A 24,466-nucleotide genomic window follows, 5' to 3' on the forward strand; every position below is an offset into this window, starting at 1 on the left:
TGTATGTGTGTGAGGACAATGTCAACTGACTATTTTGTTTATAGATTTTCCTTGTAGGCTGACAATTTTTAACCTTCCACTTTTGAGGTTAAACCATAACCACACATATCTCGCTTGGGTCAAATTCTAAATATCAAATTCTACATTTAATATCAAATTCTACATCAACTATCTATTTGATGAAACATTATTATTTTGCACCATGGACGAGATACAGGGTTATATGAGAGCCACAATTTAAAAGGTGCAACCATGTGTGAAACACGACCTAATGATGTCATAAATATTGATGCATTTGCTTGTGCAAATGGCTCAGATTATCATCCGACCAACACTTGCCCGTGCGTGGGACAAGGCTCTCTGAAACGTCCCAGTATTCATAAAGCAACATGCCACGAAGGTTTCTTGTTGTTTCAGGCATGCTGGTCTCTGTCTGTAATCCTTGCCAGGTATGTGCTCATGCTGCTTTCATGGGCTGTCGGAAATACTGCAATTATGACCAGATGAGTGGAGCACAAAAAAGATAAGTGAATGCAAGATAATAATAATAATAATAATAATAATAATAATAATAATAATAATGAAAATACAGGGGCCAAACGGCGCGGATGCTGTGTCAAAGCATTATTACTTGTTATGTGCTATTCACTGTAGACTTCAGCAAAAAAAAAAAAAAAAAAAAAAAAAGTTTCCTATGTTTCTGTTCAGCTTTGTGGTCCCATGCATTTGTATTTCCTCTATTAAACGAGTCAATTAGTTGAATCCTGGAGCACATTTTCTTCTCTATACCAGAGCAGCCAAAATCACTTTGAACGCGTGACAAATCGCACACTCAGGGCTGTTTCAGTGGGATTTACGAGCGGCACTTGAAGGCAACATGAGAATGCACGGCAGAAGCGGGGGAGAGGAAGTGCTGCTTGCCTGTATGATTGCAACATCGCTGCCACGTCTGAGGAGCCTCTGCAGCGGCGGCTCTCTGGACCGGGATGGGCCGGTGGTGGGGGGATGAGAGGAAGAGAGGTGGGAGTGACTGAGGAAGGAGGCAGAGGAAGGAAATAGGAAACACGCAGGGCACACAATTATCTGAGCAGCAAACAAACAGGCAGACGCTGTCTGTGAGTGTAACCCGCTTGTATGCTGCACAGCCCCGGCTTTTTTTGCGATTTGTGTGTGTGTGTGTATGAATGACTGGTGCCAGCTGGAGGATCCTTCTGGAGCTCTTTTGTTTAGCTGCTCCTCACACGGGGGGCTTTGCATGTAGACTGATTGTCGCTTCTGCAGGCTTGAGGGCTTCAACAAGAGGTGGTCATCCATGCTAAGCACCGGGAGAATGGAGGAATTCGTGACCGAAGAGGAGGAACCGTGGTACGACCAGCAGGACCTGGAGCAGGGTAAGAGCTGAGTCCAGCCTCCCCTTCCTGCCTGCAGCATCCCCGGTGTCAGCCGCTGGCGCCGGTCAGCTGGCCTCCACTAACAAAGGCGCTTTTTTCATTCAAGGAGACGGCCGGGGTGTCATTCAGACCCCGTTTTCCCATCTAAATGCAGGTCTTCACAGTTACCAGAGGTTTCTGATGTGCAGCATGTGCTACTTTGATAACAATGCACTGAGTTGATGCCAGCTAGGGCCTTTGCTTTGCTGGCAATTGGCTGTCATCATCACCAGATAGGCTGGAAGACTCAGACCCTCAGTGACAGTATTATTAGATCAGGGATGGAGTCGAGGTTAAAGCTGCTTAAACAGTTTATCATTTGGAATAACCCTTACTCTAATTAGTATGAGTCAAATTTTATTCATAATAATACACAATACATAAGATACATAATTAGAATCACATTGATGTGAGCTATGAGGATAGGCGTTGTAGAGGAAAAAATGCATGAAGCATGTTGCTGTGAAAGCATTATTGATTTTTGTTTATATTGATGGGTGCTTTATGATGGCTGGAGAGTACACTCTCCTTTACTTTCCCTGGCTAAGACAAAATGCAACAAAATAATACAAAGGAGCACCACTTTCTCAACATTCATGCAAAGGGGTCTAAATTTTGGCCTAGTATTAATGATGATTAACTATTAATAACATCATATTTCTCATACATTAAGGCAAGGTGCAGGTTATGTTCCTTGAATTAACTTTTGCAATGAAAAAAGCTTGTCATAAAAGGCCTGCAGGCTTCAATATTCAGGATTTTGTCTAATTAACCTAATTCATAGGCAGATAATTAACTCCTATCTTTCCCCATCAAGACCATCTGCTCAGCACTGGAAGTTTCTATAAATGAAGCCATCAGTCACATTGCAGATTTCCCCCCCATTGATTGATTCTGAGAGACGTAACTAGTTATGTATGAACCAGTTTCTTGAAAGGAAGATCCGGTGCATTTGGAAATTGGAGATGCAGCATCCCCTTCAAAAGGTGACACATGAAGAAATGTCCAAATATATATTTTATATTGATTTAAAGGTATTTAGTGATTTTATCACCAAATAGAACCAAACAATTTGCATATAGATGAGAACTGTTAGGTTTTGTAGTTCAAGGGTACTCACATTGGCAGACACAAAGTGTGTTACTAGCACTTTGGTTTGGTTTCATATATAGAGAGAAGTAGTATAGTGTAGGCTTACCAGCAGACCTTCCTCATCTGGAAAAAAAAAAACAGAACTTGCCAGTGATTTATTTTGTCACTGGTGCAGTCTTGATCTGGCTGGACACACACACACATCCACATTCATGCACACACCATCACAAATGTCACAGGTTTATAGGGCAACTTTTTTCTTCCTTCCGCATGAACTCACACACAAGTGGACCTGCAGATAAAAATAAATCTCCAGCAGTGGGTGATTTGCTGGTTCGTATTCTGGGCGATGGCAAGGAAGGGACAGCACAGAGAGAGACAGAGACAGAGAAAGGGAGAGAAAGCAGTAGAGGCAGCTGAATGTGATGTAAGCCACAACAGCAGCTAGAAAAACAAGCAATTCTGCAGCAGTGTCTTCATATTCTTGCATCCCTCCGTGTTTTGGCGTGACCTCCGAGTGTCACCGTGTGACCTCTCCAAGGTATTGCGTAAGGCTTGATGATTCAAAGTGCTGACTGACGTGCGATGCTGCCAAGTGCCGCCAGTCCTTCAGAGAGTGACACCACTGGCATTGTATTACCTCCAAGTCACACCGGAATCACTGGCAGCCTCATGTTTCATCAGGAGCCCTCCTCAACCTGAGCGCTTTGTGAGAAAAAAGGGTCATTTTGAAGGTCTTGTTCCAAATGGGGGCAAAATGCAGGGGTAGAAATATCATAAGTAGAGGTAGGCTACTGCAACTTTGCTGAAATTAAATTGATGCTCAAGTGATGTAAAAAAAAAAAAATCACTTGAGTAAACAAATTCTAAAAGAGTTGTCTCGAACTCCTGAGGCATTTCTAAGTTATATTCTCTTGAGACCTGAGAGGCATTCACAACAACATGACAAGGTTGGGTGCCCTCCCCTTTGAAACTGCATAGTCTGCCTTCAAGTAAATTTACTTTTACATCAAAAAGCTACTAAATTAATTGGGCACACTTAAAAAAGATAGTTTACTTGTAGCTTGCTACAGGAAAGCTACAGGAAAGCAGAATAGAGATGATTACTTCCATTACTTCTCGTTCTCTGGAAATTCAGCAGATGTTGAACTTTCATTACTGTAGCTCACATTTCCTCCTTTTAAAGACAAAGAAATAAGGATGCAGATGTGTAAATAGGATATTTCTTTGTGTGGCTTTATTGTTTGTTAGCCAGAGCCTCTGCTGGCTCCGGTCCAAAAGCAAATATGTGGCCATAGCAGCTGAGACTGAGGCGTGTTGGCTACATGCATCTGACGAGAAACTTCCTGGCTGTCTAAAAGCTTATGAAGGCTTTATGCCCCCCGAGGAGAGAGCGAGGCTGGGCTCTCTTCAGTGCATGAGGGGAAAACGGGGATTTTGAAATATTTACATGGCAAGCTTCACAGAGAAAAGCGAGCTGTCGCTCAGTAGAGGCACAGGGACTCCAAGAAGCCTCTGAAAAATGTGGCAAATTATAACACAGGAGCCAGTGTGCTTCTTAAAAACTCTTGTAATACAGCTGCTTTGGGACATTTTATGGATTCTTCATAGAAAAAAGGGTTCTGCTATGGGATTACACTAAAGACACATCCTCTGGTTCTATGTAGGACCCTTGTTGTCAGGAGTGTCGAGCTTTCGTAGGTCTGCCTGCAGCCCACAAGGTGGATCTGCAACACAGATTAGCTGGAGCAGAGGAAGAGGAGAGGTCATGTTTTTCACATTCCAAGGAATCTCATGGGTGATAACACACCTCACCAACACTCCACTGCCTTTGGAAGAGACCTTTAGTGTTGAAATGTTAAATGATAGGCCTGCCTGCACATGCACATTTGTGTACACGGGCTAAAATGTGTGAAAAACTCATGTAATTGGATTAAAGTGTCTTCAATATAGTTATTGGAGGATAGATTTTGTATTTTATTGGATTAATTCAGAGCAGGGTAGTAATAAATTTCCTGATTTCCTTTTTCGTGTAGCACCAAATATTTCCAGAATGTTAATTTGCATTTGCAAGTTCCATTACATATTTTCATCTTTCATTTTGAATTTTTGTCAATTGGTCTTACATTCAATTCCAGGTAACATTACATGGATTTTAGTTTTAGTAGGCCTTCTGAACCCTGAAGTTGCTGTTGTATATGTGCATTTTTTTTTTGCATTTTTGAGGTCTTGAACTTGCTCAGACACATACACACACCAAGACAGGTGGCTGTAACATGTGAAGTTAGAATGCAGGAATTTAATTGTGCACACATGAATATGTGTGAGTCACAGCCTTTGAAACAGCAGTATCATCCTGTGTTGCTCCAGCTGTACATCCTGTGGTCTGCGCAGCTGGAGCAAACAGTATTGACTGGCTAACATGTTCACCAGTGCAGGGAAATGTAATTGGCTCTCTTCCCTTCTCTCAATCTGTCTCTCCTCATCTCTCCTCCCCTCTCCTGTTTTTCTGTGGTCATTAAGGCTATGGGCTGTGGAGTTTTCCCCCTGCCTCTCTGGTAGATAGTTACTGATAGCCAAAGAGAGACAGACATCTGAATATACACTCAAAGCCAGTGTTTGGATTGTCTGGTTTTCCTTTTGGTATTTGGTTTGGGATTTGTCAAATTGGCCCAAGCTTTGGATAGGTCTGCAGCCAAGGCGGCCTACACTCTCTGCTTATGCAATTCACTTTCCCCCCCCGATGATTTATGAGAGGAACGCCATCCAGCATTACTGGCTAGGAAGGGACTGCATCAGAAAAAGTCATTCTCAGTGCACAGCATTTCTATTTTAACAGTCTGAAGTGGAAATCAAAAAGTGTGACGTCTTTTTCCAAGGATTTTCTATTGAAGTTTCTGCTGTTTTGTGTCTGTTATGGCTCATCGCTGCTCATGCCTCTTAGTTTTTATGTTTATTCCACACAAAGCAGAAATGTAAAATGCATCATTTTTGTGCACTGGAGGATTTTTCCTGGGTAACAACTCCGTGACACCAATGTGAAAGCTTTTATCAACTGGACTTCCACTGATTCACTGTCGTGCTATGTCAGTCTGCGATACAGGAGCAAAGCACATTTATTTGAATGAAAATGCCAAAGAGAACAACTTTAATGTGTTTTCTAGCATTCCTTTCTTGCACTATCTCAGCTGCTGCCTCTCCCTAAACAGCCTGAAGCCATAAAGACTGCAAAACAATGGAAGACAGGCTTGTTTTCAATGTCTGAAAACTCCCTTTGTTTTCATATTACAGTGTAGGAGGGTGCCAGTGTTGCCTAGTGTGATGCGTGAAAGGGCGTTTCTAATCAAAGTGCAAAACATAGTTGAGACACATGAAAAGAGAAATCCTGAGAAATGAGGTGATAGAATTAATAAAATTCATGAAAATGCTGAATTTGTGAAAACAACACAGACAGTGGTATTTATAGCAGTCTCTCAGTAATGATTTGTAATAGAAAATCATGCCACAGGCTGCTAAAGTTCATCATGTCTTAATTCCTTTCTTAATTTTAACCAACTGTATTATTGGGCGGTCTATTCCCATGGCGTGTTTCTCGCTGATGCCTCTCAGCAGTGAAACAGGGCTTAGCAGACTCCATAAGTCACTCGAACACGGAGGGGGGAGGCATCCATTCACTTGTACCTGAGCTGTTGATGCCAGGGCCCCGCAGGAATTCATTAAGCTGTCAGCGCAGAGGAAATTGTGTGAATTAGCCCGTGCGGACGAGCTGGCAACAGCATGTTTAGCTTGCTACTCGTTAGTTTAATTGAGGGAGGAAAAGATAAGATTTGATGCCCAGATAGAGGAGAGGCACGCTGTCAAGAGATGCACTGACTGAACAAAACCATGTGCGGCACAATTCTTAAAAGATCTGCATCTGTATGAATGAAGGCTTTGAAGTCAATCTAGCAGCCAGGGTTGGTGCCATCATGGAGGCCCATTGGGGAATTGGCTGTGCACAGACGAATAATTGCATAACAACCAAGTTAGAAACAGAGCGATGAAAAAGATTGCTGTGGTGTTGGTCAGTGGTGCTTCAAGCTGAAAAGGACATGTGAGCCAAAGGGGCAGGGACATTTGCAAATCCTTGTACACGCCAATGGCTGGTCTCCGGCAACCAGATACTGTAATTTACCAGCCGGAAAGTTGTCATTACCCTGACGTCAAATCTGTCAGATGTAGCAGTGATGGATCAACTAGAGCCTGGTTAAAAGCAGCACAGAAATGAACCATCTCTGTTGACTTCTGTTGAGACGCCAGGATGCCCAGGACCTTCACTGATTGCATCACACTTGAAAGCCCTCTATGTGTGCTAGTGTATAATTTTGTGCATGGTTTTCTTATTATTCCATGTTCAGGCCATGACATTCATGAGTCAAAGGTCAGAGTCCCAGTGATCACCACTGAGATTACCTTATTAGCTGTTCAGTTTAGCCCCCTCTGTTTCTCAGAGGTCCCACATGCGATCTTGCTGACTCAGACGGACAATATAGGCCATGAATACAGCTGACTCAGAGCAGAGAATGATGACAGTGACTCATCTTACCTTGGAGGTGCATTAGAAGTCTGAAAGCACAATATAAATGCTAAAGAGCCGAGCCATAAAACTAAAGCAACGGTTGGTGCTTTATGGCCAAGAGCACTGCGGCACACACTAGTGGAAAACCACTCACAACAGGGCACTCTTACTTAATACACTGTGGACAAATTAGCCTTTTAAGTGTGCTCTCTTGTTAACCTAAGAGACGTCAGCATGTTCTTGTCAGTGCAGAGACGCGTTCCACTGAATCTCAACCTATTTCTGCCCAAATCTCAGTGGAGAAGGCTCTCCAAATAATCTTGGCACAAATCTCTGACCTTCATATTCAGTGTGGAGGGAAGTAACCCGCGGGCAGATCTGCTGCAGAGAGGAGGAACCATGTGTCTCCCTCCTCCTCTCTCCACAGTTATAATGGTTTATTGCAGACTGAGAAAAAGTGATGGACTCTTTGATCATTCTGTACCCTGTTATAACTTTGCTCAAAATAGAACTGTGTGCTCCATTAACTGTGACAGCAGGTGATCAAAATTGTGCATGGCTGCCAAGGCAGCGACAGTGCCTCTTCTTCAGGTAATTAACTTCCCCTTTTCTTATTTTCCTCCTCCTCTCAATCCCTCTGATTACTCTCTCAAAACTTTCCCCTGCACCCCCATTTCTTTTTTAACACGCTCTATTACTCTTGCTGCCTCTCCACCGGCCCGCTCTCTTTGTATCCTTTCTCCTCCATCCCTCTCTCTGCATCCCTCCCCTGTATGTCTCCATCTCTTTCTCCTTGCCTCTAGATCTCCACTTGGCGGCGGAGCTTGGAAAAACTTTGCTGGAGAGGAACAAGGAGCTGGAGGACTCCCTGCAGCAGATGTACATCACTAATGAGGAGCAAGTGCAGGAGATTGAGGTACGACCGACGCAGCCTTGCCTGCGTTTTCGAGAACTTATCGTGATTATTCAGGCGGGCTGGAAAGCAGAGATAAGGGGTCTATCCTTATTTATAATCTAGTTTTTCTTTCTTGTACTGTGATATTTGCTGCTACAATGAGCCAATTTCCCTATGGGGATCATTAAGATTTCATCCTCTCTAATCTAATCTAATAGATTACATTCAGCAGACTGTAATCTTGGTCAGTCTCTTCAAAGACAACATTTAGAGATGTTCAAGTGCATGTCCGTTGATGATGAAAAACAATTTTGCAATAGAGTTTGGACTTGGAGGCGTACTCCATTATTTCCTTTCTAACATTCCACCATGCAGGAAACTACAGAGGGTTATTAAATTAGCTCTGTAGTGGACAAAGAGGATCACCCTAGTGAAAAGAATTCAATCAAAGCATCCTGGAAACTCATTCCCCCTCTAAGTCAAATCATTAACTTTTACAATACAGTTAATTGCGATGTTATTTGGGGATGTCCTCCTAATCAAAACGAGAATGGGTTGCTTTGGATCCATCCACACTGGGTTGTGCTCAGGTCAGTGTTGTGGTGGTGTGATGTCTGGATTAAGGCCATGGCTTCAGGCTCAGGGCTAATGCCTGAGGAGCCTTAACCTGTCTTACCGGCTCCCTTATTCCTCGCCTCTTACAGGGTTCATGGCCGAGCCTGGATCCTGTAAAACTTCTACTAATGATCTTGGCCTCAACAAAAGACAGCGCCATGTACTTATTTCACACAAGCTGTTACTACAGACAGGCCATTGTTTCTTTTGGCAGGTCCTTCCTTGGCACCAGTGCCTGATTTTGTTTCTGTAAAAATGTGCTCTTCAGATTTTTAAAGAATTGCTTTTTCTATGTCGTCAGCCTAAGTTTTACGCTGGAATGGAGAACTGAAGTTTGATACGAATAATGCTGTCAGTTATGAATATCAGGCTGAAATGATCACACAAAGAAATAATTTCATGAATAATGTCATTTGTTACTGGTACCATAATGGACCAGACAGTGGTTCACTTTCATTCATTTTGTGTTAGCTTAGCATAAAGACTTGAAGTCTATGGGAATCGCTAGCCTTGCTCTATTATAAAAAATAAAAAAATAAACCTTACAGCAACTCTGAAGCTGTTTTATTTACATGCAGACATGCTTGTCAAATACACATGGTACACTGTGTAAATAAGGCAGCTTCAGAGTTGCTGTAAGGTGATTTTTTTCATTTTGATGGAGATAGGCTAACGACTCCCATAGACTTCATGTCTTTATGCTAAGCTAACAGGATGTGCTACCAATAGGAACCAAACCACTGGACATACAGAGGTAAAAATAATATCGAACATCTTGTCTCAGTCTGGATAAGTTAGAAAAAGGATATTTTGCCCAGTCTTCCTTTAAACCCCAGTCTTCCAGACAAAGCATGAATGAATGAATGAATCAAGAGAAATGATTAAAAAAAGACAAACAGTTCTATATACAGATCCAAGCAGAATAGCTGTGATTGGTAATGGATTTTGTGGCCGCTGTGTATAGGTGCTATTAAAATAAAAATCTGTCCATATTTATCTTGCAGTACCTGTCAAAGCAGCTGGATGTCCTGCGGGACATGAATGAGCAACATGCTAAAGTGTACGAGCAGCTGGACGGCACTGCCAGAGAACTGGAAATCACAAACCGCACACTGGTGATGGACAGCAAGGCCTCCCAGCAAAAGATAGAAAGGTGAGAGTGACTGGGATTTTTCCTTCAGTGAATCCCTTCGTCCTCTTCGTCTCCCTTCTGTCCTAAACCTTTGCTCCTCCTCTGGGCTCCCTCAGGTTGACAGGCACCATCGAGACGCTGCAGCAGCAGGTGGAGAATCTCTCTGGACAGGTGGAGCAGCTTCGCTCCATGGAGCAGCTCCGAGTGAGGCGGGAAAAGAGGGAGCGACGCAAGACCATCCACTCCTTCCCTTGCCTGAGGGAGCTTTGCACAGCGCCCAGGTTTAAAAATCATTAAATATATTCAAGATATTATCTTAAATATCTGGATAAAGAAAAGTGCCACAGAGATGTTGTGGAGGGTAAACCCACTAGAGTACAGATTGTTCACCCTTTTATTTCAAGAATATAGTTAAGCTACCTCTTAAACTTGGAATAAATAGATACAATCATAATAATTGCAACAAACTAAAGATATACAGGGTCTAAGGAAGATCTATTGGGTCTTAAGAAAAAAAAAAACAACATCAAAGTAATGCCTTTCTGAAATTTTTTTTTGTTGTTGTTGCCTTATCATATTGTACCCACTAGGTTTTATGAATTGACTAGTAAATAATATTGCTAATTGGCTAATACATATATTTAAAAAAAAAAAAAAAAAAAAAAAAAAAAAATACATTTTTTTTCTCATGAACATAAAGACCAAATGTGTCCTTTTTTCTCTATCATGCTTTTTTTCTTTAACATTTGACATTTGGATGGGCAAAAGGCTCTAGTCCTAAAAGTTGTAGGAAACTTGTGCTTGGCTACTGTAACTCATCCCATAATGAATCACTGCAACAATAGTGATAACCCCTTATTACTGAAAAATAAATAAAATAGATGGAAAAGCACAGGACATTGCCTCAGACTATGTAATAATGCAATTCTAAAGTAATTACTATTAATGTGTTAAATTCTTAATGGCAATTGATCAAAACACACCTAGTACCCACATTTTTATCTACATCACTGAACGCATGAAATTTGCAAGACTTCAGAATTATTATACTCACTCATCCTGCTAGTGACAAGTATATGTGTTTGTCTTTTTTTCCCCAGATATGAGGATGGGTTTGTGGTGGGCAGGGCCGAGAGCTTTACTTTGGATGCGAAGCGGCAGCCTCTCGAAGAAGAGAACGAGCGTCTGAGGGAGGCGGTGTCGGCCCTGAGATCGGCCGTCCGGGCCGAGAGGGGTCGCAGGGAGGGGGCGGAGAGAGAGTGCCACGTTCTTGTGGGCGAGTTCTCCCGTTTGGAGACGCGGGTGCAGGTAGGGAGCGAAATATTCCATAGGGTCAGGGTCCAAAATCAACTTAATGGCCTTCTGAATACAGTTTAACTAAGAGAAAAATGCCCTCTAAACTGCTGCATAACATCCCTGTGTTCCATTAGCCTTCGTAAAGGGTGTAGCATGTTTTAAATTCATTACTATTATTATTATAGTATTATATTTCATAATAACAACTTTATTGGTCAGTATCATCATTGTACCAACAATTAAAAAAAACAAACAAATACACCCACTTATAATAATAAATCTGCAGTCAGTTATCATCCAAAGACAAAGCTAATCAGTGCTTGGTGGGTGTTAATTTTGAATACTGCATATGGTTATTAAAATCATATGCAGAAATTGTGTATCTAAACAGGAAATGATGCTGGATGTCTTCCCTCACAGGATGCCGAGAGCTGCCAGGTGAGGGTGCGGGAGCTGGAGGTGGAGCTCCAGGAGCTGCAGCAGCTACGTCGCGCCCGGGCTTTCCTGCTGAACAGCGAGGACGACGGCGTGGCTCTCACCCAGACTCTGCTCAACAGCACCCCGGAGACGGACACTTTCCTGGATGGGGATGCGGGAGACACAGGCGGAGGCGTGAGGGAGGAGACAGAGGGGGGAGGCGGTGTGGGAGGAGAGGCCCTCCCCGCGTCCAGCCCGGTGAGGAAGAGCTGCAGCGACACGGCGCTCAACGCCATCGTAGCCCGGGACGCGTCCGGCCGCAGGAGGGGCAGCTACGCCCTGCATGCCAACAGCGTGAGGAAGAGAGGGATGTCCATCCTCAGGGAAGTGGACGAGCAGTACCACGCCTTACTGGAGAAATACGAGGAGCTGCTAGGGAAGTGCCGGCGCCACGAGGAGAGCCTGTGTCATGCCGGCGTGCAGACGTCCCGACCCGTCTCACGAGACCCCTCCATGAAAGACTGTGCCATGGGCCCCACCCCGGCGCCTCCGCCCACCCCCACCCAGTCGCCCTCCACGCCTGAGGCCATCGAAAGCATCAGCAAACAGGTGGAGGCTGTGGACAAGCGGCTGGGACAGAACACTCCAGAGTACAAAGCTCTTTTTAAGGAGATCTTCTCTCGTATCCAGAAGACCAAGACGGACATCAAAGCCTCCAAAGCCGCTAAAGCGAGCAAACACGGGAAGTCTGGCAAATCTAGTAAACAATAATGGTAACCGGTCAGGTGTAGAGCGTATGATTATGTGCTTTTTCAGTGTTCAGTGCTTGAGATTATGAACAGGGGTTCACTCTGGCCCCTGTCTGATACAAAGCACTCTCATGTCTGTTGCAAAAGTACCCCGTAACTTTAAGTTCACTTCAGCCTCGCAGTCAAATTAGAAAGCAGACGTTTCATCCATAAGTGAAACCTTCCAGCATACAGTAAAATCTGCTCTGCATGATATTAACTCAGTGGAATTCAGGCATATCTATAAAACATGACAATGGATTTCTAACTGTATTTCATTTGACCCATCTTCTCTTATTTAGTGTTCCTATTAAACCTGTACTGTCCTCACTGTCTAACTTTGCCTAAGAGATATAAACACCTTCTGTAATCCATACTGCAGTTCTGATACATCAGACAGCAACATGTCTCTTGTAATAGTCTTGCCGAGTGCACTCAGCATTAAAGCTTCACATCAGAAAACTGTATCTATGAGAAGAACATGAACTGAACTCTTCAGTCTCATATTACAAAATAGGAATATGACCTGTGGAGCTCAGCATCGTGGATCTTTCTGTGATATCGTCCGTCCAGTTAGACGGGACGTTGATTCTATCCTCAGTGCTCTCTGTCTCAAGAATGAACTTGAGGTGCTAATAATTCCTGTACCAGTATATCACTATATATTAATTAATATTCTATTTTAAATCAAAATAAGCCTTTTGCCTGGAGGACATTGCTTCTACCTTGCACTGCTCTGTGTGTATGACCTTAGTACTGTATTTTATACTGTAGGGATGCCTCACACCATCGCCCAGAGATTTAACCCCAGTGCTTACCTGCTTTCTGTCCAACTCAGTGCGCACAGGCAATTGGATATCAAGCAACAAAGGGACCCGCACTCTTGTTTATGTAGATCCAAGGGTGGTTTTCACTTTTCAGTAAAATACCTTATCCTTCCACTGTGATTCTTAGTGTCGTCGCACCTCAAGATATTGCTCTTAGAAAGAGGAGGCATCATTATTGGTTTAGAACAGTGAGCAATATCTATATAATTGAAGATTTTACATGCAAACTTAAAGTGAAATATGATGCCCACCTAGTAGAAGCCACCCTGCGCCTTCTTTTCTTTTTAGATATGCTTGGATTTGGTCATGCGGAGGGTGAGGGAATGATACAACGTGCTAAATGCTAAAAAGCTGCTGCCTACTCTTAGTGACAAGATGCAAAAGACAATCTGCAGATTGTTGTCTCCTTGTTTCCTGGGCATTATGAACACTACACATTATGATACAGTATATCAAACTGCTAAAGGCTGTGAAATAGACGTGTTGCTTGGTTAAGTAAAATGTAATGTTGTTGAATGTTTGTATTTATACCATATCTATGATATAAGCAATTTTTGGGTTGTTGAGAAAGAGGTTGCTCTGTTGTCTCACCTTCTCTAACAAACCAAGAAAGTAAAAAACAAAATATAACATGCATAACTGTGATTGTGATAGTAAAAACTGAGACCTGCGGAACCCTAAAGGAGAATAGCTTGAACATGTATGTCCATAAAAACATACAGGGACATGGATACTTGTAAAAGAAAATGAGTGCGCATGGTAAAAACGCTTATGTTACAATAAGTCAAATAATCGTGGGAGCATTTCTTTCATAAAGTGTTGAGTCTATTTTTCTTTTGTTATAGCTAAACCAATGTGTATGTTAACTGTCACAAGTAGAAGACTTCAACGTAGGCCTTTGTCTAACAAGAGCAATCTACCAAACTATAAAACTAACAAACCTGCAACCGTATTGCACCTTTTTCACAGTATACAATACCTATGCCTTTTCTTGGGTAACTTCCTATATAAACCTTTGTTATAATGAATGTTCTAGCATAGCTAATATTTTATATCTGATTCATAAGTAACTCAAAGTGGAAGACATAACCAAGCTTGAAACCTTACATTTGTGGAACTGACGACAATACACTCGTGATCAGTGCTGTTGTGAGTTGTGACTAAAACCTGTGTAGGATCATAGGATGGATGTTCATCTGCAAGCTGGTACTGAAATCAGAGAGGAATCTTGTTGCCTTCTCATAAACTAGTGGTAAACTGTCAGTCCTAGAAAAGGTCGCTCTTGTTTGTGGTGTGCAAAGTGCATTTGAGGCCAATATGGCCAATGACATGGCTGGTTGAGTGATTCAAGCTGTTGACAGGAAGAAGGGAGTAAAATCTGTTTTTGTAGAGGAAAACGATGCCAAACCCAGAGCCTAACATCAGTCTTTTGGAGGCTCACAAGGTTTCTGTACTGTAATATGTCTTATCTATTGCACTTGAAAATTGTTTTGACGCCTCAATTTTTTCATATTTAGGATAGCTAATATTTATTTGTGTGTGTGAATGTTAATGTCTTCTACTTTTTGTTTTTGTGCCTAAATGTGAATGTCACTAACATATCGTCAGAGTAAACCTATTTCATTTGCTTTGCTTTCATCATCCAGTTTAAATGTGTGTATTATTAGTTACTGGCATTAAAGATTAGTCTGGTATTAGTTCACATCCTTACTGAACTAAAAAATATATTTACCAAGTTAATAAAGCATTGATATAAAGCCTCTGATGTTGTTGTATTTAAATGTAAGTTCATAAAAACTAACTTGCACATCAAAAATCAAAATTCAGATCAAAATTGAGGCTGGGAGATTTCCTCGGTAAGATAGAGTGTAGTTCTGCTTTATTCCAAAGTGCAAAAAGGAGATGCAGTGTAGCAAAAGAGCAAGGAGAAAGTAGCATTATAAATAGCATTAAGTAACATTATAACAGACCCAAAATTCACTTTTTCTGTCTGTTGTTTCTTGATTATTTACTGGGATTTGCACATTTAGAACATACTCCCATCACATTAGTGTCATTCTTATCAAGTAACTTTATATATGCACTCAAATGCAAAGGATGCAAATGAATTACTTCATCATCTTGCAGTCATTAAAGGACAAACTGTGGGTCGTGCCTTTTTACCCAAGGATAAGACACCAGACATCAACCAGAAACAAGTATGAAGTGCTAAAATCACAGCCATCAGTAACTTCAAGTCTCTGCAACATGACAAACACTCTGTTTACACTGTTAACTGTGATGGGCCTAATTCATACAGTGGTGACAATGTGTAAAGTCAGGGGATTCTGCTTCTCGTTGCGCTGTGTACAAAAGTGTCTGCACATAGAAGCATTGAGCCTTGGATTGTCAACAGTGTGTTTTTGCAATTTCCTCTCTCTATGGGGGACAAGAGCCTCCTTAGCCCACCCAAAATCCGCACAGCCCTCAGGTCCAGAGGGCCCTGAGAGTTTGCCAAGGAACAGCCGCAAGCCCATATCTGATTTATTGTGTCTGCCGAGGTGAGGGGAACTGGTGAATCCCAAATGCGGTACTCTTTCACCTGCTGAATTACACATTCAACCAGTATGCAGACAAAAACAGTGTAAATGCCCAGATGAGTTACAAAGATTAATAAAAAAGGAGTAATGAAACAGAAAAGTCAAACTACTGTAACCTTACACTATGCATGTGAATTTGCCATTATAGCAAATGATACCACTGGTCAAAACATTTTAGGCTGATCTTGGGGGCATATGATAAAAGCTGAAAAATACTTCCAGGAGGTGGGAGTGGTTGGAGATCTTTGCAGGCATGGCTGAAAAATGTCATATCAGTGGCCAGATATTTTACTTTGTAAAATTAACTTAAAGGCAGACTGTGCATTTCCAATGGGAGGGCACAGCTCTCTGTTTGCTGTTAAGGATGAGGCACAGGGAGGATAAAACCCCCCAGGGTCATGCCAAGATTAGTAACCCAGAGAATTACTGTAACACTTGTAAATGCTCTTATATTTGGGTTATAACTGGGTAAAGAGTTCTCCTAAATGCATGGGGCATTTCTAACTTATTCTTTTGAGAACTGGTGGGATTCACACAGAACTTGAATTTTCTCCAATTCATTTTCCATGGGCATTGATCAGTCTCTACCACATCCTAAAATGGTGAGGTGCCCTCCCTGCTCAAACTGCAGTCTGTTTTTAAAGGACATGATACCAAAATATTGCATTCATGGACATACTGCAAACTGTCACAGCAAAAGTGATATACTGTACCTTACTAACATGACAAAACAGTAGTTTAGCCTTGAATCAGCTGTTAGCTAGGTAGCTGATGTTAGCATGTTTACTGGTCTTATCATGTTAACTATTGATGTCACTTTAGACTGTTACTAATCTGAGCTAATCACGTCAAGATGTTCATCCTTGTTCTGCGTCCTGTGAAATGAAAAGTGCGGTTGCTTCTTTTTAGAGGACACAGTAAATCTGACTAATCGTGGACATTGCCATTGTTGTTGCAACGCGGAGAATCAAGCAGCGGAAGAAACTTTCCCTCGTATCCGGTTCACGTAAGCGGGAACGTGAAAAGATTGAGAAAAGAGAAAAGATAAAGGAGAGCGTGTCCTATCATGCTGTATAAAACCCAGGAATATCCTGTTCCCTTTTGTTAATCTGTGTGCATATATTATCACATAGCAAACTCTATCTCTATAGAAGTATACTATATTTCAAGTACTTCAAATATTCTCTATTATTCCTATCTGACCGCGTGGCCTAATGGATAAGGCGTCTGACTTCGGATCAGAAGATTGAGGGTTCGAGTCCCTTCGTGGTCGCTTTTTGCCGACGGCTGTGCCGGCTAACGAATGACCAAAGTTAATGTTTTGCGGTAAATAAACATGTGCCTCATTTAGCTTTAAAATAGGTTATCACGCAAGTCGACGCCAAGAACCACCGTGGTAACTAAAACGCTGATATCCGTGTTCGTCGAGGCGGAAACGTTGCAAAGGTTAAAATCCTGTTGCAACTCATAGAAAATAAAAAGGCAACAAAACTGATATTTCGTTAATAGTTAAGTATAATATTTGTGACGGAGCATAGGCCGATGACAGATAAAACGGAAACCGACGACATTCAATAGCAGAAACAGTTATCGACAGCATTTCTTTATAAGAAGATTTTTGCCAGGTATGTACCACAGCAGAGTGGCGCAGCGGAAGCGTGCTGGGCCCATAACCCAGAGGTCGATGGATCGAAACCATCCTCTGCTAGCTGTTTTTAAAAATTTCCCCTTCTGTTTGTGACACATTTTCACATACCTCAATATGTATGTTTACCTATCCACATTAAAGGACTTGTAATTTCTTGTTTAGCTAGCATGTATTTGGGTGAGACACCCTTTTCCCCGACATAATATTTCAAGTAATAGCACCAATACTTTCACTTAGAAAAGTATTATGGCACTCTACTCTACTCTACTCTACTGGTAATGAGTCAAATCATATTTTCTGATATATGTAGCAAGTAAAAGAAAGTACAACAGCTTTATACATATAAATTATATTACATTTTGGTCAATACACTCAAGAAAGTTCAAAACATAACAGTCCATCTGTCAGTCAAAATCCACTCGTCGGCCCTGCTTGGTTGCTGAATGGATCTTCTTCTGTTTTAGCCGCTCCTTGTTCCTCTTCTCTAACCTGCAATCCACATGTCACATTAAACACATGCATGTACAATCAAATATGTTTTCTAATCAAAATATGTTTTCTAATTTAATGGTTTTCAATACCTGCCGGCTCTAAGGGCCACGTCCTCTGCTGTGGGCTCATATGGCTTCTCACTGGCCTCGGCTATGATGGCAGAGATCTTCTGAACACAGTCGCTAAGGTTTCTCTGCTGGCTCCTGCTCAGCTCGGAGGTCACCAGCAGCTCCCCTGCCTTGTTGATACGAGTCTTGTTCTGTACCACAGAGCTGTAAATTAGCACTGCCCAGTAGTGACCGGCTACTGGACCCACAAACTCTGCATGTTGACAGTTTGGGTTGGAAAGGAACAATGTCCAAAGATATTCCTCATACTAATGTTCAGTGTCAGACCAGTGCCTTGATAATATTTATCTATTTTTGTTTGGTGATGAGCTGCAACATAAATGAGCCACTAAGGGTAATTAAGTTATTTCAGCACCAAAATAATACCATAAAAAGCACTATAATACAAATAATAATATAACTAATGGGGGATATGAAGCATCTGACAAACACATCCACTATTCTGTATTGTCTGTTTTACACATGTTACATTAAACTACAACAAAATTTACTAATTAACATTTTAGGCTTTCAGCTGATCCTCTATTGAGAAAGACTCCACTGCAGTGTAGACTAAACTACTCTAAATTATTATGCCAAAATCAAAATTGTCTTGGATTTAACCATTGTTTATTACTGATGAAAAATGTATACCTACATATCTGTGAAAAGCTTGCATCAGGAACAACATGTAGATTGTACAGTTGATGAGAACTGAAATGAAAGCCATATTTTGGCACACACCTTTTCAAGGACTTTTTGTCTGACGTCTTGTGGGATCCAGTCAGCTGTCTGCACATGGAATCGCACCTCTGCTTTGGTGCTCACTGAGGAGAGAGCAAAAGAGTCAAAACAGCATGGCTTGACACAGCCCTCATTAGTCAGCTGGCATTTGGCAGGTCTTGAACTAATCCTCCTCCTAGATGGAGAAAATTTTGACCGTTAGCTTTGAGCCATTAAAGCAGTTTTTTTTTAAGAATGTTCGCTGGGGGGAAGTGCATTTCAATGGCAGGAAGCTAACAGTTAGCATTTGGAACATAAAGACCATGTATAAAGTGAATAATAACATGCTTCCAGAAAGTATCCAGAAGATGTTCCAGATCAGATAGTCAGGACCGAAAATTGAAAAAGCCCCTTAGAAAAAAACATGGTAGGCATTTTTGAGGAAAAGCACTTTATCTGTTGTTTCTATATGATTTTTTAGTGCTGAATCCATTTCTGCCGTATGCCAAGCTGTAAAAGTTACCGTTTAGTCATAATTATTGATTAATTAGCATGATTATTGATTAGTCGCCCAAAGTTAGAAATGGCTATCAGTTTCTTATTTGTCAATATTCTATATATGATTGTTTGGTATCATTGTAAAGGGGACCTTCTCAGCTTTCATTTAAGCCCATGGGTGTCTCTTTCTGACAAACACAGAGGTCACATGACCTCCTTAAACCATAAATTAAACACATTTTCCCACATTTTTCGCCTAAACTATATAGTTTCTTTTATCCCTGTGGGATCAAGGGATATCAAGGACCCAGAAGACAACAACCACAATACCTAATGGACTTTGAGGATTCAGGAAATGTATGATATACCCATACTATTTCTTTGTGAGAGGTTATTGTGAGCCTTAAAATAGCAGTAACTGACTCAGGCCCATTCACCTCCATTCATTCTCCAGCATTACGTAAAAACAACCTCACCAATTGTTTACTGTAGATATAATGATATTATTACTAATACAAATGTAATAATAATCAAAGGCCAGGTAGACATTTTTCATCAATTTAATGAATTAGTAAAATTAACTGAACGTGGCCACTAATTACTGTATTTCACCAATTAATCTCCCGGCCGCAAATATAGTCCAGTCATTTTATGAAAAAACCTAGGACAAATTGCAAGAGAAAAAAACTCAACTGATTTTGTATCCTCAGTTTGTCCTGAGTGAGGAGAAAAAAAGTCCCAAGAAATCCCATTAGTGGAAAGTTTAGAAAATCACCTCTATATGACCACATATTACCAAAAAACACTGTTTTTAACACACAGGGGAAAGGGGTTCCAAATTTTACTTTCAGATATCACTATAAAAATTCACAAGTTGATTACACACACAAAGACAAGAAAAAAAGTCAATTACAAGTTCTTTGAATTATTCTGTTTACACATGCATATCACACATTATCTGATTTGATATGCGCTAATAAGGAATATAAGGAATAAATGCCAGAACAGATATTTAAACAGTGAATTAAATGTTCACTATATATATAGTAACCTTTTAATTCACTGTTATATAGTAACCTTTTAATTCAAGGTTACTATATATATATTAACCATTTAATTCACTGTTTAAATGTTAATTGGTGAAATACAGTAATTAGTGGCCACGTTCAGTTAATTTTACTAATTCATTAAATTGATGAAAAATGTCTACCTGGCCTTTGATTATTATTACATTTGTATTAGTAATAATATCATTATATCTACAGTAAACAATTGGTGAGGTTGTTTTTACGTAATGCTGGAGAATGAATGGAGGTGAATGGGCCTGAGTCAGTTACTGCTATTTTAAGGCTCACAATAACCTCTCACAAAGAAATAGTATGGGTATATCATACATTTCCTGAATCCTCAAAGTCCATTAGGTATTGTGGTTGTTGTCTTCTGGGTCCTTGATATCCCTTGATCCCACAGGGATAAAAGAAACTATATAGTTTAGGCGAAAAATGTGGGAAAATGTGTTTAATTTATGGTTTAAGGAGGTCATGTGACCTCTGTGTTTGTCAGAAAGAGACACCCATGGGCTTAAATGAAAGCTGAGAAGGTCCCCTTTACAATGATACCAAACAATCATATATAGAATATTGACAAATAGGAAACTGATAGCCATTTCTAACTTTGGGCGACTAACCAATAATCATGCTAATTAATCAATAATTATGACTAAACGGTAACTTTTACAGCTTGGCATACGGCAGAAATGGATTCAGCACAAAAAAATCATACAGAAACAACAGATAAAGTGCTTTTCCTCAAAAATGCCTACAGGGTTACATGATTCTGAAGTTACAGACCAGTCTAAGAGTGAATAAATACCAACTGCGAGGGAGTTGCATGTTCAAAAAAACAAAGGCAAGAACAAATGTAAAACAAAGATGTATAACAGTAAAAGGTGTAAATTTATGGATAATTAATTTAATTTATAATTAATTATCCATTTATAATTTAGAAATAGAAATGAAATGATGCAGTACGCTTAATAGATTTAAAAAGCTATTTAAAAATAATATTATTAGTAAATATAAAACAAAATTATGATCACTAGTGTACTTATGGACTGCCTTGGGACCCTTTGTATATATACACATATTTTGTTTTTGTGTCTTTCATTTACTTTATTTTATTATTTAAGTGAGCTGACGAAATCTTAGTAATGTAAGAAGGATAGGCAAAATAAGCTAAGGCTTCAGCCTATACCTTTTCGGTCAGTGTTTATTTGTATATATTATATATTTGGTTTTCCACTGAAAGGAAATGAAATACTATTTATTGTTTAAATATTTGTGCATAAGATATTGTCTATTCATAGATGTATTTGATTTCTGCCGCTTGAAAATGACCGAAATAAAACATTCATTCATTTAAAACAAATAGAAATAATAAAATAAAAATAAAGAAATACATTGAAAAATAAAGAAACACACTGAAATTTCACAAATGGGTGAACTGTGCCTTTAAAGGAGGAAGCATAAAGGCTTGTCACCTTTGTTGACATGCTGACCACCGGGACCGCTGCTCCGGCTGTACGACACTGTCAGGCGCTCTGCCACCACAACACAGCACAAACATCAGCAGAAATAACATTTACTAAGTTTAAGATGACAAAGACAACATTGTGCTATTTAACTGTGATATATGTGTGTATATTTACCTAGTGGAATGTGGATTGGGGCATCCTGAAACACAAAATAAACACTTCATCAGTGGCTTCACGGGTTGATCTTTCAGTGACGGGATGGAAATAATGTAGCTAACCTCACCTGTGTGCCGTCTGTCCGTCGGTTTCTGTAGCGAACACTTGAATGGAGGCAGTGGCTAAGAACTGTTATGTTTCTGTCCTTCCTCTCGCTAACATTTACTTTTACAAACCGGGGAGTCAGCAGGTTTATTCCCCAACTGCGACTAAGAAAATACCAGCGGTGTGCAACGGACGCCGCCATGTTGAAATGACGTTGTACGACCACTATACTACGTAAAGCGCGTGAACGTAACGCATCGTAAAGCCTGAATAAAAGAAAAGGCCACATTGTCGATGGATGGTAATATCTAAGGACACAGGGGTACAGATGTAGAGGTGAATTTCATGGTCAAGATGTGGGGAAAAAAACGCAGGTTCCACCGAGATTTGAACTCGGATCGCTGGATTCAGAGTCCAGAGTGCTAACCATTACACCATGGAACCGCTGGTGGTAAGCTGCTTTAACATTAAGCTGAAGTAGATTTCATATTGAAAACTGACACTAAGTAAAAGTGTTGGCTCAAAATGATATACTCTGAATATTATTTTATTTTATCCAAAAAAAAAAAAAAAATCGGAAAACTTAATTTCATAATTTAAAATTTAAGCATTATAATTACTAGATACATAACTTTACATCGATAGATAGATACATACATACATACATACTAACATAATTAGTGCAGTCTTACATAATATTAGCTTTAGTTAAAAATCACCTGCCAACATAACACTGAATTTAGTAATGCTGTTGTACCCGGTCTGGCCTGACACTTTTGCTATGAACTCTGCCTGGTGTTTGTGGATGATGAATAATGACAGGAGGACAACTTCTGCCTTGCCAGCCCCCCTGGCTGAGTTACTCTCTCAAAGGCTGTGTAGAACAGGCCAGGGTTTCTATAAGCACACCTTTAAGGAAAAAGAAAAAAAAAAAAAAAAAAAAAAAAAAAAAAAATAGAGAACAGCAGGGCCCATTAGAGAAACCACCACCAAGCTCCACCAGCCAAGCTTGAGATCAGTAAACTAGCATGTTATACAAAAGTGTTGTACACAATAAAAATACATATACGCATTGAAGTAAACATTATGATAACAAAGAACAGTGTTTGTGACCTGTGCAAAGTGAGATTTGTGCCTCAGGTTAGCGGTTTTAACAGCTATTGATGTGAGCAGCTGTGTAGTCTCACCTGTCCTCAACATGGCAAAATAAAAGCTCCACAAAAGAAAATACATAAAAACAGGTACAAAGATGGGAAAACTGCAAACCCTGAGCAGAAATGGTGGATGGGTTATTGGTGAAATGTAAACCTGTTACATTAATATATCGGTTACATCCACCCCTCCTAGATTTCTCCTAAAATCCAGGCCATAACTCTGAAGAGACCACTTGAAACACTAGGACAACCAATGCAAAAGGTGGGAAACCTGACTAGGATCCACTGAAAAACTTGAAGCTTTACCATCAGCTGTGTAAGCTACCTACTATATAAGTTAAGAGAAAACACATCGGTGATGAGAAGATGATGCCTTTTACACCACACTAAGTCCCTGCCATCTTCAAACACACAAAGCATACTGCATGTGAAATCCTACATTGGTCACATCGTCCTTTAGGTACATAGGCAAACAGCTGATATCCAGGACCATGTTGTGATGCACTATCCTTGTGTCCCTACTTTCTTATGTTGATCTGGACTTGTCTCATCTCATTTACACCCAACTGAGCAGAACTTGCTGTATATCCTGCTGATGTGTCCTTGAGTAAGTCACTGAGTTACTGCCTGGTTGACTCACTGTAATTCACCTTGAATAAGAATCAGCTAATGTCCTGAGGCTTCAGAGCTTCTAGCTGACCTTTATATGAGGAGTTTATTTCCAACCAGCATGTAGGGCTAGTGAACACCCTCTGTTTAGTGTGCTACATCTTGGAGTAATAATAATAATAATAATGATACTAATTTATTTATCCTTTATTTTACCAGGAAGGTCCCATTGAGACACAATGTCTCTTCTTCCAGGGAGTCCTGGTCAAAATGGCAGCATAAAGAAAGTTTCAAACACAGAAGGACACCAATTACACATAGACACACACAGGGGTACCATTTCACAAAGACAAAGGCTAACAAGACAATACAGGCTAATCCAGGGCTAGGATCACCAGCACTAAGCAGAAAGAGGAGAAAAAAAATAAAATAAAATAAAATAAAAACTCAACAACATGTTGTAAGTGGCCTATATCAGACAGTGACATTGTTCTGTAAGGACTGTATTTAACAGACTTTTAAAAATATGAATTGTAGGTAGGGAATCTAATAATAATAAACATACACAAACCAAAGAAATAACATGAAAGCCAATCACAGGATCTGATGTTTCATTAGAGTTGACGTGTTCAGCTGTGTGCTGCACTGACAAGTGGAGCGACCCTTGAGAAATGTTGATCTTGAGAGATTTTCCTGTATTTCCCCATCAGCGGGCGTTATGTCTTAACACTGCCAGTCTTCCTTCATCACCTTTCCGCGCTCCTCATCAGGGTTGCCAGATCTGTGAGACAAAAGCAGCCAAACAGCAACTC

General features: G+C 40.5%; 2 protein-coding genes and 2 non-coding genes across 4 annotated transcripts; 2 read left to right on the forward strand and 2 right to left on the reverse strand.

The window, feature by feature from the left end:
* The first annotated feature begins 1,020 nt into the window (after positions 1–1,020).
* On the forward strand, positions 1,021–14,812 carry LOC115378253 (cerebellar degeneration-related protein 2-like). The gene is made up of 7 exons (XM_030078441.1): positions 1,021–1,115; positions 1,282–1,391; positions 7,884–7,996; positions 9,595–9,743; positions 9,839–10,003; positions 10,823–11,030; positions 11,439–14,812. The coding sequence occupies exons 2-7, from the start codon at positions 1,313–1,315 to the stop codon at positions 12,204–12,206; spliced, it is 1,482 nt and encodes a 493-aa protein (XP_029934301.1). The 5' UTR covers positions 1,021–1,115; positions 1,282–1,312; the 3' UTR covers positions 12,207–14,812.
* Positions 14,813–16,829: 2,017 nt separating this feature from the next.
* Positions 16,830–16,902, forward strand: trnar-ucg (transfer RNA arginine (anticodon UCG)). Its single transcript has one exon. It is a non-coding gene; the product is annotated as a tRNA-Arg (tRNA).
* Positions 16,903–17,596: 694 nt separating this feature from the next.
* mrpl58 (mitochondrial ribosomal protein L58) lies at positions 17,597–22,112 on the reverse strand. Its single transcript, XM_030078104.1, has 6 exons — positions 21,914–22,112; positions 21,805–21,829; positions 21,637–21,696; positions 18,621–18,703; positions 17,859–18,028; positions 17,597–17,766 (listed from the first exon to the last, which is right to left on the reverse strand). The coding sequence occupies exons 1-6, from the start codon at positions 22,091–22,093 to the stop codon at positions 17,682–17,684; spliced, it is 603 nt and encodes a 200-aa protein (XP_029933964.1). The 5' UTR covers positions 22,094–22,112; the 3' UTR covers positions 17,597–17,681.
* A 151-nt stretch (positions 22,113–22,263) lies between these two features.
* trnaq-cug (transfer RNA glutamine (anticodon CUG)) lies at positions 22,264–22,335 on the reverse strand. The gene has a single exon. It is a non-coding gene; the product is annotated as a tRNA-Gln (tRNA).
* Between the last annotated feature and the right edge of the window lie 2,131 nt (positions 22,336–24,466).

Source organism: Myripristis murdjan, chromosome 19, assembly GCF_902150065.1.
Source record: "Myripristis murdjan chromosome 19, fMyrMur1.1, whole genome shotgun sequence".
In the NCBI taxonomy this organism is placed as follows: Eukaryota; Metazoa; Chordata; class Actinopteri; order Holocentriformes; family Holocentridae; genus Myripristis; species Myripristis murdjan.